At 44.9% G+C, this 18,784-nt stretch overlaps 1 protein-coding gene across 1 annotated transcript in view; it reads left to right on the forward strand.

The window, feature by feature from the left end:
* Nucleotides 1-7,077: 7,077 nt before the first annotated feature.
* The window catches only part of COL28A1 (collagen type XXVIII alpha 1 chain), a 62,410-nt gene continuing 50,703 nt past the window's right edge, over nucleotides 7,078-18,784 (forward strand). The window contains exons 1-4 of the mRNA XM_073545229.1: nucleotides 7,078-7,234; nucleotides 8,955-9,523; nucleotides 13,991-14,011; nucleotides 15,456-15,515. Of these exons, the coding sequence (XP_073401330.1) occupies nucleotides 7,078-7,234; nucleotides 8,955-9,523; nucleotides 13,991-14,011; nucleotides 15,456-15,515 (807 nt within the window). The remainder of the gene's footprint in view (nucleotides 7,235-8,954; nucleotides 9,524-13,990; nucleotides 14,012-15,455; nucleotides 15,516-18,784) is intronic.

Genomic DNA, 18,784 nt, shown 5'->3' on the forward strand with positions numbered 1-18,784 from the left:
AGTAAGAGCTAACTGTTATGAATGGGTCACCGAGGAGGAGAGCAGGCCCAGGCTTAGCCACAGAAAACCAGAGAGGTTGGTAACCAAGCGGATTGCAGACCCCTGATCCTATCCACACAGCTAGCAGTAGCCGTGGAGCGTACCTACAATGATCCTAGATGCCTCGGCACAGCCGGAGAGCTAACTAAGCCTAAAGCAAGAAAGGGGAAATCTAAACTGCCCCAGAGCAGACCCCAAAGGAATAGATAGCCCCTAAACATATATTGTCGGCGAGACAAGATGAAAACACAAACGCAGGCATGAAAATAGACTGAGCAAATGATGGGGCCTACACTGACTAGACAGGACAGGAAAGTAAAGACACTGTCTGCAATCACACAAAAAAACCTGCAAAAAGTCCAACACGACTGATGCACAAAAACACTGAAGTCGCACGACTTCGCCCCCTACTATATCAGCACTCTGGTACATTCTGAAAGCAGAGCAAAAAGAGACCAATCTAACAGAGGACAAAACAAACTGGCACAAGCAGTAACATATGGGCGGTGATTCAGCACAGCCCCAGCCGGAGCTGGCTGACCCGCAGAAAACAGAGATAGACAAAACCAGATCAAATGCAAACAGAATAGCAAATGAACCACTTAGCTGAACATGCAGGGACAGAGCTGGAGACATCAGCCGTCAGGAGGCACAGGAAGAAAATCACCAGCAGGGATAGAGGGAGTCGGCTGTCTTAAATCCAAATCTGAAACCCCAGATCTCCAATCGTCATCCTCATTATCAGGTGGCAAGCCTCTGTCAATCAGATCAGCTCCATTACCTGCAGTAACCACCAGAGGGAGCCCAGAAAGAGAACTCGCAACCCCTCTATCAATCAGACCAGCTCCACTACCTTCAGTAATAACCAAAGGGAGGCCAGAAAGCGAATTCACAACAGCTAACACTGGTAATTTCTAAGTTCCGGTGTCGAGCACATACATAACAGAGAGGAGTGGACAACACTGAACAATTCAGGTAGGAAGATTCAACTGACCAAATTAACTCTTGCACTGCCAGCAAGGAAAAAAATTGCACTGTTTAATAAGATGGTGAAGTACTTCTAACCAGTGCAAGAATTAATGAAACCAGAAGCCACGATCTTATGCCCCCTCTCTGTCACTGTATCCCCGTGACAATACTCTAATACAGAGCACTCATCAACACAATTGGGAGGAGGTGTCTTTTGTTATAATGTACCTGAAGGAGTCAACACTATTCCTAAACAAGTTGTATGAATAAAGAACCTTTTGACACACATCCAGCTTGTGACTTTTTGACAGCACCTGTGGATTACCGATACTGTTTCTCCTCAGTTGTAAAAATGGGACATGTTGCAAAAAGGTAGAACTGTGACTGGGCCAATTATTCTCATTATTATGTTGGTTTAACTTTTTCCTTTCCAGGGAACCGAGCGTAAAGGGAACACGAGTTTTTCTTAGAAGGCAGAGTGACAACTCCCTAATCCCTAAGATTCCTCAAGTGCACATCTATCTAGTTATGCATCGATATCTTCTTTGCTAATACTGTATATTCCAATGTGACCAATAAGATGCCCATCCTGGCAGAGGCATAGCCAAGGGGATAGCTGGCAGGGCATGTATCCTTGGTCACAAGACACTTTTCCTAGGTCAGCGTTTTAAGATACAGGACAATGGACAGAGAGACAAATTTTTACCCTCGGGTGGAAGAAAGTGTAGTTCCGACATCTTATGGAATGGGGTAACAAAGCCTGTGGAATCTGTAATCGTGGTTCTTCTGGTCATTACCCAGTTCTCCCAGAGACATTTCATAGTGGACAGCACAAGGATACATTTATTTTAAGGTAATAAAGACTTTTTTTTATTTATTTTATTTAATTTTTTTTTATTTTATTTAATCTATTTTTATAACTTTTCCTTTTGATCATTGTTACATTACATATTTTATATAAACATCAATCATTATATTTTATTACTAGACATACCTTGATATGACACTATATAATCATGATATCATAAAATCTGATAGTTCTATAAAATAGAAGGCGACACAGGTTTAAACAAGACGATTGAAGCTGTTTCGAACATTTTTGTAATTTTTATGACCGCCAGCTTTGAGAAATTCTTAGCAAAACCACGGACTTGCCCCTGAGACATGTTAACTAAAGCTCTAGCTCTAGGGCTGATATATGAAGCTTAATCTGGGAATACATTTCTTTTTATCGCATGCTGGATTCTAAAATATGTGTATCATTGCATTACTAATCGGCTATGTGGCAGATTCCAGACACAAGCATGTCCTGATATCTAGAGGCATTCCTGTATAGAAGTCCAGAAGTTTTAAAGTTTAATAAATTAGTAATACGTTTTCATGGTGCCCAAACTAAGGGCACAATGAATCAGACACTGGCTCCAATATTTTACATAATTATGTTTTACCGTTTGGCGTTTCAAAGGCAACAATTAATTAAAAGTCGGCTGTGTACCATGCAGTACAGGAGACAAGCTCAATAACTCAATCCGTGGATGCTTCTCCCCATCCTGTTCCCCTTAGGTGACATGTCTCTCCCTTTGTGTGTGTATAGGTAATGCGTAAAACATACCTAGCTGAAATAATGGAGTCAGTATCTAAAACACACACCTTATGGTTTGGTCAGCATCAATCAGCTGTTAGGTTGTTTTATAAGTGAGTGTTATTCCCCAAAAATCCAACTGGTAACGCTTCTCCTTGTAGAGAGTGACACGTCAAGCTTGACATGCCGAGGTGAGGAGTGTTGTGAGTTCATTTTTCCCTTCACCATTGAGGTCTGATGAACTCCCTCCTCTGGTGAAGGAAGGTAGTGAGGCTGATTACCAAACACCTGGGCAGCTAGATGATGACTGGGTGGCTGGAATTGAGGACTGGATATAAGGCTGCCGACGCCCTTCTTCCTGGCTGGTGATTTTCCTGCTGGATTCTTGGAGACCGGTCTGATTCCTGCATCTCAAAGCTAAGTTTTTCTGCTCTGCTTTGTACTCTTCAGTTTTGTTTTTGTTTTGCCTTGTTTTTTGGGAGTTCTGCCATCCCCGGCCGGGGGTGAGCTGAATTCCATTTTTGTCTCTGGTCTGTTGATCTTTTGCTCTGTCTTCAGAATATACCTGAGTGCTGATATAGTCTTTTGAAGCCTAGCGACTTCAGGGCCTGCTTTTCCTATCAGTCGGTTGGCTCATTTTGATAGGGTTTTTGCGGATGGCAGACAGCAGCTTTCCTATCCTGTCCTATGTAGTTAGCTTGGGCCCCATCATTTGCTCAACCTATCTTTCTATCTGTGTTAGTGTTTTCATCTTGCTTCACCGTCATTATATGTTGGGGGCTGCCTATTGCTTTGGGGTCTGCTCTGGGGCAGTTTAGTTTTTCCCCTTTCTGTCTTTAGGCTATGTAGTTCTCCGGCTGTGATCGAGGGGTCTAGGGCACCGTAGGAACCCCCCACGGCTACTGCTAGTTGTTGTGGATAGGTTCAGGGGTCTGCAATCCGATAGCTGCCAACCTCTCTGGTTTTTCTGGACTTAGCTGGTATTTTGTTTTTTCCTCCTTTGGTGACTCATCATAACAGAGGAGACTTTTAAGCTGAAATGTTCCTCTGGGAAAAATGCAAATTGTCTCTTCAGAGAGGAGTAGAACTCTAGTGCCACCTATAGGAAGTAGCAATCCTAAGAGTACTTCCTATAGGTGGCACTAGAGTTCTAGTCCTCTTCCTCTCTGAAGGGACAATTTGCATATTCCCCAAAAAATAAGTTATCTTTCATGAAAAGCATAGGGAATAACTTGCTGTTCACTATGGTCCGAACACCGAGACCGCCAGTGATCCTGAGATTGAGGTTCCCGAATCACCGAGGAATGTCTCTAAGGACCTATATTGAATGGAGCAGAGGTGTGCTTGCTTTTAATTGAATATGGGAATGCCATAGAATGCGGAGTGCTGTACTCAGCTATTTCTGGCAGTCCCACTGAGAATGAATAGGGACCAATAAATGGGGCCCCAATTGTCAGATCCCTAGCAATCAGACTCCTAGATGTTTTTTTTTGGGGGGGGGGAAACCTTTTAACAGGGTGAATACAATTAAACAAAGTTAAACAAATAAAAGCAATATCAATCTGCCTTTAAATGTATTTGTACAACCAGCTGAATGTACTTTCAAGCTGCTAATAATGATGTAGGTTCCAGAGTGTAGTGAGTGGTTTCCTCATCTGATCATTAATGGTGGCTGGGAACCCTCTGATCACTCTCAAGCCCATGTTGTTCCTCTCTGTGGTCAAAGATTGAATACATGGGATGACATCAACAATTCAACAATCCCATCAATATTAGCTATGACTGCCCTTTGCCTCCATCAGTTCTTCTAGGTACACTTTCACTTGTTTTTGAAGGTTGTAGACTTGTACAAATTCTTCTGTCTCTTCATGTAATCCCACACAGTCTACTCTAGAAGATGTCGAGATGAGGGCTCTGAAAAGCCATATCATCATTTCCAGGACTCCTTGTTCTTCTTTATGCCGAACATAGTTCTAAGTACCTCTGTGTTTGAGGTCATTGCCCTGCTGCGGAACAAATTTGGAGTCAGACACCTCTCTGATGGTATTGCTTGATGGATAAGCATCTGCCTGTATCTCTCAGTACTTACGGCTCCAGGAAATGGGCAGCGTTGAGGATGGTATTCATCGATGAAGAAAATACAGCAATTAGTAAGACCTAGCTACACGAATCTACTGCTAGAAGTCTTGTACGAAGTGGCCTTCAAGCATAAATTGCAACCAAAAACCACAGACCTTTGTGATGGCCGCAACAGTAACTGTGGGCAATGTACTCATCTTCTATATCCCGGCACACTGAAGGAAAATGAAGGTCCTGGCTGGCTGGGTGTGTGGACTTTATCTGTGGGGGAGCTACAACCTTGCAGACCTCATGATGCTGTTGACCTCGGCTGGCCAGAACCAGAAGTTGTAGAGTTTAATGAGAGAGACCACCAAACTGTCTTTTACTAAACAATAAGTTATGGGTGGTATGTACAGTAGATGGTGGATACAAATGTTTGTGGACGTTTCTCTTAGAATATATGATATCTTCATACACATTACCATTCCTTTCTCAGACCGCTCCACTCTCTGTCCATTAGCCTCTCTCTCTAGATTGACCACCACCCAGCACAGCACTTCTGGAGCTTCCCTAGTCCCCAACAACAGCACCACTGACCGCTAAACGAGAGTGCTGTTTCTCAACCTCTTTCCCTTTAGCGGAGCTAATTATGCCACTATGGCCATTACTTAGCCTCTCTGCTTTCCAGCACCTTGGAAGTACCACACAGTGCACTCTCTCTTCATCCCACTTTTCTTCTCAGTGCTGCTCTGTCACTTGACTGTCAACAACTACGTAGCATCCCCATAGGCTTCCTGCCCCAGGCCTTGTATTCAGAGAATCACTCACTCCTTCTAACATTTTTGATTGTATCTACATTAAATCACGCTATCCAATGCATCGGTCTCCACTCACTTCAGGGACACCCACTTCATGCGGCACTGCTGACTAATCAGATCAAAGATCTGCTCTAGTTTTAAGCTAGGCTTTGACTCCTGACAGGAACCTCCTCGCTGTCCCTTCACTTTAGCCCCTCACACTCTGGGCTAATCTCGACTATTAACCTAGTCGGCTACCTAGTGCTGGGCAGAACGCAACCTATCACTATAAATAAAGATTATTAATCAGTCAAACGTCATAACGCATTGCAACAATGTACATGTCTTCAAGGGGGAACGTGGGCAACATCTCCAACTTCTTTCACATCTATGCACAAAAACATAAGAACTGTGGTGTAGAAAAATGGCAGTATATGCTCTGGAATAATGAGTCAAAATGTGATATATTTGGCTGTAACAGAAGACAGTTTGTTCCCAAAGAAGTGGAGAGTGGTACAATAACGAGTGTCTGCAGGAACAGTGAAGCATGGTGGAGGCTCCTGGCAAGTATGGGGCTGCATTTCAGCAAATGGAGTTGAGAATTTGGTCAAGATTAATGGCATTCTCAATGCTGATAAATATAGGAAAATACTTATCAATCATACAACACCATCAGGGAGGCGTCGGATTGGCTCCAAATGGTTGGAGGAGTTACTGGGGCATTTTTATATAGGAAGATAGTTTCTGTTAGTTGATTTTGAAATTTTGAAGGATATAAGAAGAATTGTGGAATAGTTGGGCACAAGTGTGGAGTGTGCAGCGACTTAGAGTTACTACCATCTACAGTAGCTTGCAAAAGTATTATCCCACCCCACCCCCTGGCATTTTTCGTGTTTTGCTACCTCACAACCTGGAATTTCACAGGTTTTTTTTAGGGATGCATTAATTCATGTAAAGAACATGACTACAACTATGAACATTTGGTTTTCTTTTTATTGTGAAGCAAACAACAAATAAGACAAAATAACAGAAAACTTCTGCGTGCATAACTATTCACCCCCCTCCTAAAGTCAATACTTTTTAGATCCTCCTTTTGCAGCAATTACAGCTGCAAATCACCATGGATAAGTCTCTATGAGCTTTCTTCATCTTACCACTGGGATTTTTGCACATTCCTCAAGGCAAAACTGATCCAGCTCCTTCAAGTTAGATGGTTTCCTCTGGTGAACAGCAATCTTCAAGTCTGACCACAGATTCCCAAATGGATTGAGGTTTGGGCTTTGACTAGGCCACTCCGAAATACTTACATGTTTCCCCTTAAACCACTTGAGTGTTGCTTCTAGAAGTATGCTTTGTGTCATTGTCTTGTTGGAAGGTGAACTTCCGTCTCAGTCTCAGATAACTGACAGACTGACAAAGGTTTTGCTCAAGAATATCCCTGTATTTCGCACCATCCATCTTCCCCTTGACTTCCATCATTTTCCCTGTCCTTGCTGCCGAAAAACATGCCCAAAGCGTGATGCTGCCTCCACCATGTTTCACTGTGGAGATGGTGCTCTTGACGTGATGAGCGGTATTGGTTTTGGATTCTTCTTGAATTAATTGATCCTTTTTCTTCTCAGAACAATCATGTTTCCTCGAGTTTGGTGGTTCTTGTTCTTATTACATGCCATTTCCCAGATGTCTGTGGCCCAGAATTATTTTGAAGAGAGGAGACTTGGAAGATTAAAGCCTAAAGCATTAATATCCGGCCCTGTGGATAAGATGCCCAACCTTAGTGAACAAGGTAAAAATGATGAAGATAAGCTAAGAAATAAACAATCGTAAAAGTAACTTTAGCATGAAGTTTATATATCGGTTTCTAAAAACTACATTTTCGGTAAAACATTTGTAAATTGAGTAGGAAATGCAGCTTTGTATAGAATGCTCCTGAACATCTCTTATTTGTACATTATATTCTCACCCAGGTTTCCCCTATAAATGAGAGCCCTCTTCGAAATTTGTCACGCATCTAACCTGTGGTGAGGCTTAAAGGGTGATTCCCATCTTTAGGAGTTATCATCTATCCTTAGGATTGGTGATAACTTGAATATTGGTAGGTGTCAGACTGCATGGACAAGCATCAACACCCAGAATGGCGTTCTCCAAATCCCTGTTAATGGAACGGTGGCCGGCCTGCATACCACCTCTCCATTTATTCTATATGGGACGGAAAAAATGTGTACTTGGATTAGATTGAAATGAGCAGTGGCTTGCATGTGCGGCTACTTCTCTATTAAGAAGGGGCAATATAAGAGTCTCATTCTCAGGATCGGCGTGAATCTCAGTCCAGTGATCAGCAAGTTATCACCCATCCTATAACATCTAAGACTTTAAACTAATCCACAGTTTATGTCATTGTTATGAGCTCACCTCGTGAGGTGGATCCTCTAAGCCATAGGTCAGGGGGAGCAGCACGGTCAGAGGAATTGATGCAGCAGCCTGAACATGCCAGATAACAATTGGATAAGCGAGAACCAGGACAGCGGGTATGCAGGACCTCAGACAGACAAGCAGATCAGGAAGCACCAGATGAAGCAGAGCCAGGTGTGAGGATTAGGTAACTTGCTTGCAGAGATACAGTTACACACAGGAGTAATTGATGTATAGGCAATATGGTAACTTGCTGGCAGAGATACAGTTACAGGTGAAATTGATGGATAAGCAATTAGGTAACTTGCTTGCAGAGATATAGTTACACACAGAAGAAATTGATGTATAGGCAATTAGGTAACTTGCTTGCAGAGATACAGTTACACACAGGAGTAATTTATGGATAGGCAATATGGTAACTTGCTGGCAGAGATACAGTTACACACAGGAGTAATTGATGTATAGGCAATCTGGTAACTTGCTTGCCGAGATGCAGCTAGATATCTTACTTGCATAGACCAAGATATGAACAGCACTTGTATTAGCAGATGAGAGTTCATTATCTGAAAGCTTGTAGCAGCAGTTGAAAATGCAACAGCACCGGGATTCACAGGACTGAGGTAGAAAGTATTTTAAGAGTGCAGTCATTTGCTGAAGAAATGGATAGACAATTAGCTGGAGCTGAGAGAAGTGGATGATGAGGCAGACTTGTGTAATAAATGTGGTAGCTAAAAGCAATGCTTCCTGAACACAGGCAAACATGGGTGCCTAAGCTGGTCTTTAAAGGCCCTGTGAGATGCTTGCAGAGTTACCCCAGAAATCCAATATGGAGTAGTACAGATGGAGTTGACCTTAGGAGAAGAGAGCAAGGCCCGGAGCTCGATCCGGGACTGGTGAATAATAGTCATAAATGTTTGATTGATGCAAAACCACCTCTGGGGACTTTAAACTATGTTGAGAACAGAACCCCATATCATTCCGCAGGGAGTGGAAACGTAAACATCCACTTCCATTGGAATTCTGAGGATTGAAGATGAATCATTCTGTAGCTACCCCATTATGATCTAAGTACATGCCCTGTGATCTCATTTCAGATGAAGACTGCCTTCTGGAAATGGCTTTCCTTCTGGACAGTTCAGAAAGCGCTAAGGAGTATAATCACAACCAGGAGAAAAGATTTGTTTTACAAATGGTGGACAAGCTAAAGGGCGTTCAGCTGGAATCCAAGAGGCCCTTCAGCTGGAGGATGGCATTACTACAGTACAGCAGCACAGTGCTCATAGAGCAAACATTCAGAGACTGGAAAGGACCTGACAATTTTAAAGCTCGCATCTCACCCATTGCATATATCGGCCATGGTACATTCACCTCCTACGCCATCACAAACTTAACCCAATTGTACATGAATGAAGGCACACACAAAAGTCAGAAGGTGGCCATACTTCTCACTGATGGGGTAGACCATCCCAGGAATCCTGATATATTTGCTGCTACTGCTAATGCCAAAAACCACGATATTAAGCTTTTCACTGTTGGAATGACATCCGTAGCCAAAGAGGCAGCAAATGCCGCAAAACTCCGTCTCCTGGCTAGTGTGCCTGCCACCAGATTCGTCTTCCATTTGCAAGAGACTGAAATGGTGGATAAAATCCTCAAGGAAGTGGTAAGTAACGACCTCACTAATATGTATTGATATAAATGACCCAAAAATGCAATTCATTCTAGTATATAGTGGAAGCCCCCACCACACACAAGTCTGTAACTTATAGGATATTACATTAGTCTATTGCTCCATGGCATAAACTATAATCAGAGTTTGATCAGAGTGTGATCTGATTCTTTAGGATGAGGAAAAGAAGGAGAAAAAAAATTCCTCCATCTTCTCCATTCTATGAGGCCTCGGAAATTGGACTGCACTCAGATGTCATTCGAGTTTAGTGTGATATTTTCCACGCACTCATTGACTTCTATGGTGATCAGAATATGGGATCAAACTCAGGAATGCAGCAATTTTTGTCCTGAAACAGACTGTCCGAAGAAAAAAATTGGACATGTGCACGCTCGTCTGCACCTTCCCTAAGGCTCATATATGACTGTCATTTTGGCAGTTTCGGTTAAGTGTCTTATGTATATGGAGGACCCTATAATATCACTGAGAAATGATGGTGGGGGAAAAAAATGAAGCAATTTGAATCTTAACCACCATTCTTTTGGGTTCAGGGGACATAAGCCGCCATTAGAAATGTTCAAGCACATGAATCATGGGGTTAAAATGCATAAATGATAGTTAAGCAAGCATCCGGTTGACAGATATTGAATTTTTGGACACCTTAAAAGGGTTGTCCACTTTTGAGATATTAATAGCATAGCCTTTAGGATAAGGCCGGGATCACACATGTTAATACCCGGCACTGCTGCCGGCACTCGAGAGCGGAGTGTGCTGCTCCATGTATCTCTATGCGGCAGCACGCTCCGATCTGAGTGCCGGCGGTAGTGCCGGGTATTAACATGCGAGACTCGGCTGTGTTTCTCGCATGTGTGATCCAGGCCTAAGTCAAATTATCAGATCAGTAGGAATCTGACACCTGGAACCCCCACTTATTAGCTGTATAGATCCCAGGCCGGGGCCGGATATAGACTGTATACACAACCAGAACACTACAGCTCCATGCATGTCAATAGGAACTGAGTTGCAGGAGCTGAGCTACAAGAACTGAGCAACAGGAGCTGAGCTACAGCACCGAGAACGATTACTACAGCACAGAGAACGATTACTACAGCACCGAGAACGATTACTACAGCACCGAGAACGATTACTACAGCACCGAGAACGATTACTACAGCACAGAGAACGATTACTACAGCACCGAGAACGATTACTACAGCACAGAGAACGATTACTACAGCACCGAGAACAATTACTACAGCACCGAGAACGATTACTACAGCACCGAGAACGATTACTACAGCACCGAGAACGATTACTACAGCACCGAGAACGATTACTACAGCACAGAGAACGATTACTACAGCACCGAGAACGATTACTACAGCACCGAGAACGATTACTACAGCACCGAGAACGATTACTACAGCACCGAGAACGATTACTACAGCACCGAGAACGATTACTACAGCACCGAGAACGATTACTACAGCACAGAGAACGATTACTACAGCACCGAGAACGATTACTACAGCACAGAGAACGATTACTACAGCACCGAGAACGATTACTACAGCACAGAGAACGATTACTACAGCACCGAGAACGATTACTACAGCACAGAGAACGATTACTACAGCACCGAGAACGATTACTACAGCACAGAGAACGATTACTACAGCACCGAGAACGATTACTACAGCACCGAGAACGATTACTACAGCACCGAGAACGATTACTACAGCACCGAGAACGATTACTACAGCACCGAGAACGATTACTACAGCACCGAGAACGATTACTACAGCACCGAGAACGATTACTACAGCACGGAGAACGATTACTACAGCACGGAGAACGATTACTACAGCACCGAGAACGATTACTACAGCACCGAGAACGATTACTACAGCACCGAGAACGATTACTACAGCACCGAGAACGATTACTACAGCACCGAGAACGATTACTACAGCACCGAGTACGATTACTACAGCACCGAGAACGATTACTACAGCACTGAGAACGATTACTACAGCACAGAGAACGATTACTACAGCACCGAGAACGATTACTACAGCACAGAGAACGATTACTACAGCACCGAGAACGATTACTACAGCACAGAGAACGATTACTACAGCACCGAGAACGATTACTACAGCACCGAGAACGATTACTACAGCACCGAGAACGATTACTACAGCACCGAGAACGATTACTACAGTGTGAATGGAGCTGTGCTGTTTTGGCTATGGCTGAAACCAGAGCTGCAAACAGCTAATCAGTGGATGTGCTAGATGTCGGACCCATTCCACTTTGATATTGATGACTTATCCTAAGCAGAGATGGTCCAGTGGACATATCAGTAATCTGTGGCCACCAGAAGATAACCCTCTAAGCCTCCTTCTACCGGCTAGCATCTCCAGCTCCTCTATAGATTAGCCGACCTGGTGCGAAGTCACATGTGCATCATGCCAATGATAATACACCAGGCCAGCTAATCGATAGAGGAGCCAGGGATACGATCAGATAAGAGGTGGGTTATAGGGCTACAGATTATCAACGTGCCTGTTGGACCGGGTCCTGAAAATCGTTTGGCGCCATCTCTAATTCTAAGGATAGATCATAAGCATCTAAAATAGTGAACAAACCCTTGAAGATTCATAAACAAACACTTACATACCGCACAAGCTCAGCGGTCTGCTCATTTAGGAAGCAGTGTACACAATTTTACGAAATAAATCCTCTCCAATTTATTAACTGGCAAAATTGCATTAATACGTCACCCCCAATATCTAATTGATGCAAATAAAAAGATCATCTGTGATCTTGAACCACTACCGGAATTAAAGAACTCCGTAAAGAGAGGGTTCGAACCATTCTATCACTGCTCAGAGATTTTATGACTTGTAACGCTTTAAGAAAATGTCCCTTTAAATCAGTTGACATTCAAAATATAAGCGAGAGTCACAGACTTCACCAATATAATGTTCTCATGTGCTATATCAGAAGATAACATTGCACCGGATTTTGTTCTTTCTTCTTATGCATTGTTCTCATACGATTAGGCAGATTTTAGGTAAGTTAAAGGGATTCTCATCTTTTTACAATGTATTTTTGTTAGAAGAGTGCCCAGAAAATAAGCTGATTAATGTCCAGTCTGCACCTGGCACTCTCACTGACCATCTGTAATGTGCAGAAGTAGAAGGCAAAAAGTGTTCAATCTCCCCACAGCTCCTCCACAGGGTAAATGAGGTATTACACGGCGCTTATCAAATGAATGGGCTGTCAATGGAATGCATGGACATCTTAAGCACTAATATACTGCTGGTAGCGTAATTCGTAGTTGAAGTGTGAATTATTAATCATGACTAAGGTGCACATGTAGAATAATCTTAAATGGGTACGCCCACATTATAAAGTGATGGCATATTGCCAGTATAAACCAGTACCTTATGATCTGGTACACCACTGTGGCAGCACTCACAATGTATCTGGTTTCAGTGCTGCAATCCACCAGAAACCCTTAGTAATTTTTCATATTGTTGGTAATGTCAACCTCAATTTAAAGGCGTTATCCACCTTTGGGGACAACTTTTCATAAATGCATGTATTTGGGACTAAAAATAATTTTTGCAATTGGGTTTCATTTAAACATTTTGCTCCAGTTGTCTTCTAACACCTCTGTATTTTACATGCATTGCACTGTCTTTTGCTGGCTGCAGAATGACTCAACTGAGAATCCGCGAGTGAGCTCATTTAGATGGAATGATGGGAGAATAAATAACTCTTTTGCCTGTCATGTTTTTTTCTCTTTTCAGCTGATTTATGACCTCAAAGCGCATCAAAGTTGAATGAGCAATAAAGTAAAGAGTCTCTGAAAGACAAACAGTGCAAAATTTGTAATGAAACCCAAATGCATATATTTACATTAAAAAAAATGTTCCCAGAGGCAGAAAACATTGTTTAATTATATATTTTTAATATCCGAGCTTCATATAGTTGCATGATAAAAGTTTGGCTGACTATGGCCAACTTTATGGAGAAATAATTTAATAATTGGGAGCTGTATAAATCTGTATGCAGAGAGCTCCCCCTAGTGGTGGATGCTATGACGATGTGATGGAAAGCAGAGGAAGTAAATCAATGCTGGCATGTGGTCTATATTGTATGGATTCTCTTCTTCCACCATTGCATCATAAAAGTGTGTAACTGAGAGCGGGTGATGACACTCAGACCGGGCACTACATGATGGCTCAGACCTTACCATATATTGATCATTTTAAATGTAATTATACATGATAATGTATTAATTTTATTTGTATGGCGTTTGTTTTGTATAATTTCATTTGTAAGTTTCCTTTAGAAACATTCCTGAAATGTCCAAAGTATGTGTCATAAAAAGTTTGCGTTTTGAAAAAACTTTTCTTGTCCCCTGATATATTTTTTTTTCTCTTACAGAAAGAATTGGCAGAGGAAGGGGTACGTTTTTCAGATGTCTACTCAATCAATTGCAGAATTTTTAATTAAAAAAAACAAAAGAATATTACTGTCCAGTATCAAAACCTCTAAACATACAATAGTAAGATGGATTCAGATGGATAATCTAGAGATGACAGGACAGACAGCTAGACAATCAGACCGACCGACCGATTGATCAGACATCATCATCACTGTCCCCAATATTTTTAGTTCAAGCCACAGGGGATGCCACCACTACCAGCTTGTTTTTCCCATCTGCATATAGTTTTTCCCAGTCCTTGCTTCTGCAGCTTCAGTATAAGGCTCTTATGTGGTTCAGTATGAAATACCTTTGCAAAGTTCAGGTAAGTCACATCAGCCGCATTACCTACATCCAGACTTGCTCTTACCTCCTCATAGAGACCCAACATGTTAGTTAGACATGACCTATCTTTCATGAATCCATGCTGGCTGTCTGTTATTATATTATTATCTACAACATATCACTTCTGGTCATCTCTTATAATGTCCTCAAAATTTTGCACACCACCGATGACAAACTAACCAGGCAGTAGTTGCCTGGATCCACCTTCTTACCCTTCTTGATTATCGGTTACATATCAGCCATCACCCATCTTGTGGCATCGACCCTGTTACAAGACAGTCTAAGAAGAGACTATACAGCAGTCTGTCAATTACTGACCTCAACTCCCTTAATATCCGTGGATGAATGTCATCTGGGGCTTTGTCAATATTTAATTCGCTCAGTCGCAGCCATACTTCTACTTGTGTTACATTACCAGAGAAGTCGGCCCAGTTCTCCATGAACCCAAACCCTTCTCTCCTGCACCAATTTGTAAGCCAGTTATTTATCTCTCTTAGCCCCTGCTGTCTAGTGACGCTCGAGGAACCGACAGTATTTCTAAAAACACCACCTTGGAGGTCCTGGACTTCATCTTCCCGCTTAGTTCACTTTATCATTTCTAAGGAACGTTCAACTTCTTAACATTGTCATTGGCACCAATGTGTACCATGACCGCTAGTTTTCCCAACCTCCACCCATCAAACGGTCTCTCTGATCTACAATATGCCAAATATGAGCAACCAGCAGACAGAAAACTATTCGGTCATCTCATTGGCAGATGATCCTTTCTGTCTGCCTAACTATAGAGTCCCCGGCCACCAACATCTGTCTGGCCTGTGCCTCACTTAGGCTTTACAAGCATGTTTACTGGGGTGTGCCAGTTCAGGATTGGACTCCCTGACATTTTTTCCCCTACCCTGTCTTCTAACTTTTACCCAGCTACCTACCTCTGTGTCCTGGTCTTGCTCACTTCCACCTACCTCCATGTTACTGGCTTACTGGCTAATATAAAAAAAAGAATGTGAAAATTGTTTTAAATTCAATGATCCATTTGCCTTTGTATCTACCAAGTGACGTTTACTGACTTCTTTTCGTTAACAGTGCCGGCAATCACCTGTTTGTACCTGTGAAAAAGGAGAAAAGGGAATTCCAGGAGCTGCTGTAAGTACTGACTGCACCAAAAGTACAGGACGTATGAACGTTACCGTGTACCATGTTATCTGCTGCAGATGGCTTGTGGGTCATTAAAAGTTATGTCTCTGCAGTACTCGCAGGTACGGGGGATGCAGTGACGAGGCATGAGACGGTTTGAACTTTAAGGTGTAACTTTTATATCTATAGATGCCTTTGGGGCTGTCTTGAGCAATCAAGAAACAGGTTAACAATAATTGTCCTCGCAGGGACCAATCACAAGAATACACTAATAATGCGAACACGACTAACCCGGCAAAGGCCAGTCACTATAGGGCCGTGGTATGGCCGACTACGGGTCCTTAGTTCCAATGTGTCACTTATCTGTCTGACGTCCGGCGGAGTGCTGTTCGGCGATGCTCTGGTGTTGCAGCTGCTGGGCCCAGCCAGCGAGAATCACCCAACCGGCGAGGAACTGATAAAGTCTTCGGGCGTTCCTACACCCAGGCGAGGTGGGGGCACAACAGGCCCCTGCGGAGTTCCTCTGGGTAGCACCTCCCGTTGGAGGCGATATGGTGTAGCCCGGGGACTGGGTGGTGTAGACCCCAGCCACAGGCTGGGGACGGGCCGCGGGCTGGAGTGGAGCAACGGGGCCCGCAGGCAGCAACAGACAGGCTGCAGCCTTGGACTGGAGTGAAGCAGCGGTACCCGCAGGCGGAAGCGGGCAGGCCGCAACCCCGGACTGAAGTGGGACGGCAGCGGCCGCAGATAGCAGCAGACAGGCCGCAGCCACGGGCCGGAGTGAGGCGGCGACAGCCGCAGATGACCGAGGACAGGCCGCAACCGCGGGCTGGAGTGAGGCAGCAACGGCCGCGGGTTGGAGCGGAGCAGCGGTTCTCTGACGGTCGACTTGGCGCCATCCCTCTGCTGTCCAGCGTGAGTGCCCCTCCTGCCTCTGTCCTCCTCTCTGGCTCCTGCGCGTCGCTCTGGCTTTCAGGCGCTCCCACGGTCTCCTGCTCCTTCTCTCCCGTTCTGCTGACTCACTGTGACTAGTGTCCTCCACCCCTTTTATATTGGCTCCTCCCCCAGCCCACCTGTCAGTCTCAATGGTCCGTCCCTGAACTCTGTCCTCTGGAAACAGTTTCCCTAGGAAACTTGGTGACAGCCCCCTTGGTTCCGGCCCGGGCACACAGCGGGGACGGCCCCTCCTACACTGCCCCATCCTGTATGCTCGCCAGTCCTTGGGCGAGAGCTTAGGGAGGCCTGGGCCAGTTTTCTGCAGCGAAAGTTTCTTTTGCCATACGAACTGGTCTTGCTCGTAGCGTTTAGGGGGTTTGCCAGCTGTCGTTCTCTCGGAGCACCGTGGTCCAACAGCGGTGGAGTCTTCTGGGGTGGCGGAAAGTGGCAGGTCGACCGGGCCTGGTGCGTCGACTGGGTCCGCTGGAGTATCACCTCCTGAAGTGTCCTTTTGTACTGTCGGGGGTTCTTCTTCGTCATCTTCGTCCCAGACTGCTGGTTGTGGTTCTGAGACCTGAGGAGGGGCCTCAGGCCACGCAGGGTCTGCGGACATACAGGGTCGTAACATATTGCGATGTACGGTACGAGTAGGGAGGTCCTTGTCTTTTTCTGATTGTATCTCGTACACTGGCCCATCGGGGCTTATCCGGCGCAATACCCAATAGGGTTCCTCTTCCCAGTGGGGCTCTAACTTGTGCTGAGGGCGCTGATCACGCACGAGTACTCGATCTCCGGGCCGGAAGTCAATGAGTTGAGGTAGCGTCCCCCCAGGGTGTTCCAGGTCCTGAAGTTTGGTGTGTACAATTCGGTGCAAGGTTTGCAACCGATGACGATGGTTCCGGACCCAGGAGGAGACCCTGTCCATGGTTGTTTCTCTTTCGGATTCAACTCTACCTCTGTGAATCCTTTGCCTTCCCGGCCGAATAGCAGCGAGTAGGGAGTGTACCCGGTGACTCGGTGCACCCGGTTGTTATAAACCCATACCAGTTCAGGGATGTATTTGGGCCAGCGGGCCTTATGGTCACTCTCCAGGGTGTGCAACATTTGAATCAATGTCTGATTAAATCGCTCGCAGGCCCCATTCCCTTGTGGGTGATGCGGACTGGTTTGGGATTTGTCGATGCCGTACAGTCGATGTAGTTCTTCCATGACTTTTCCCAGAAAGCACGCGCCTTGATCTGAATGGATCCGCTGGGGGCAGCCGTAATCTTGGATAAAGTTTTTGCAAATCGCATAGGCGGCTGATTCTGTGGTTTGTTCTCGGGTAGGGGTCACTACGGCGAACTTGGTGAAATGGTCCACCATGACAAGACAGTGTTCATACCCTTGGTATGCCGGGCCAATGGTCACATAGTCTACCATCAAGAGTTCGAGGGGCGCTGCTGTAACAATTGTCTGGACTGAAGCCCGCAGTGCAGGTGATTTAGCTAGTTCACATAGGCAGCAGGCATGGCAAACTTTTTCCACGGCGGCCTGCAAGCAAGCAAGTGTCTTTTGCACCCCAAAATGTGCCCCCTTCTCATGGGCCTCGCGGGCAAGCCTGCTGAGTTGGGCTCCCGGTACCACGATCTGCCAAGTGATTGCTGATGTTGTCTGTGATACTGTTTTCCGGTACAATAATCCCCCTTTGATCACCAATTTTTCCCACTGTCATAACATTAATAAGGTATCCTGGGTTAAAGTTTGCCGCTGAGTGTCATTAGGTAGGTGGCCTGTAGACACCCACTGACGCAGGGGCCCAATTTCTTCATCTTCCTGCTGCTGCTGGATCCATTTTTCCTGGGACTGTTCCAGCATACCCCTAGCGGGCCCTATGTGAGATTGTTCTTGGGTGAGGGCGGTGAGTTCGGCAGGGGCCAGAGCGAACGGCGTCTCTTCTCCTTCCAGTTCATCGTCCCGACTTTGCCCTAGAGTTGTACGTCGGATCCTGGAGAGCGCGTCAGCATGTACATTCTCCGCTCCTCTTTTGTAAATGATCTTGTATTTGAATTTGGCCATCCGGGCCACCCATCGTTGCTCCAGGGCCCCTAGTTTGGCATTTTCGAGGTGGGCCAGCGGGTTGTTGTCGGTCCGTACTACCACCTTGGAGCCTGCCAGGTACTCTGCGAACCGCTCCGTCATGGCCCACACTACCGCAAGGAGCTCGAGCTTAAAGAAGCTGTAATTGTCAGGATTACGTTCGGAGCCGTGGAGTGATCGGCTGCCATAAGCCGTCACTTTCTCCCCGCCGTCTTGAACTTGCGACAACACAGCTCCTAGCCCGTGGAGACTCCCGTCAGTGT

The sequence above is a fragment of the Dendrobates tinctorius genome, unplaced genomic scaffold (genome assembly GCF_039654945.1).
Source record: "Dendrobates tinctorius isolate UK_male_01 unplaced genomic scaffold, ASM3965494v1 ptg000143l, whole genome shotgun sequence".
NCBI lineage: Eukaryota > Metazoa > Chordata > Amphibia > Anura > Dendrobatidae > Dendrobates > Dendrobates tinctorius.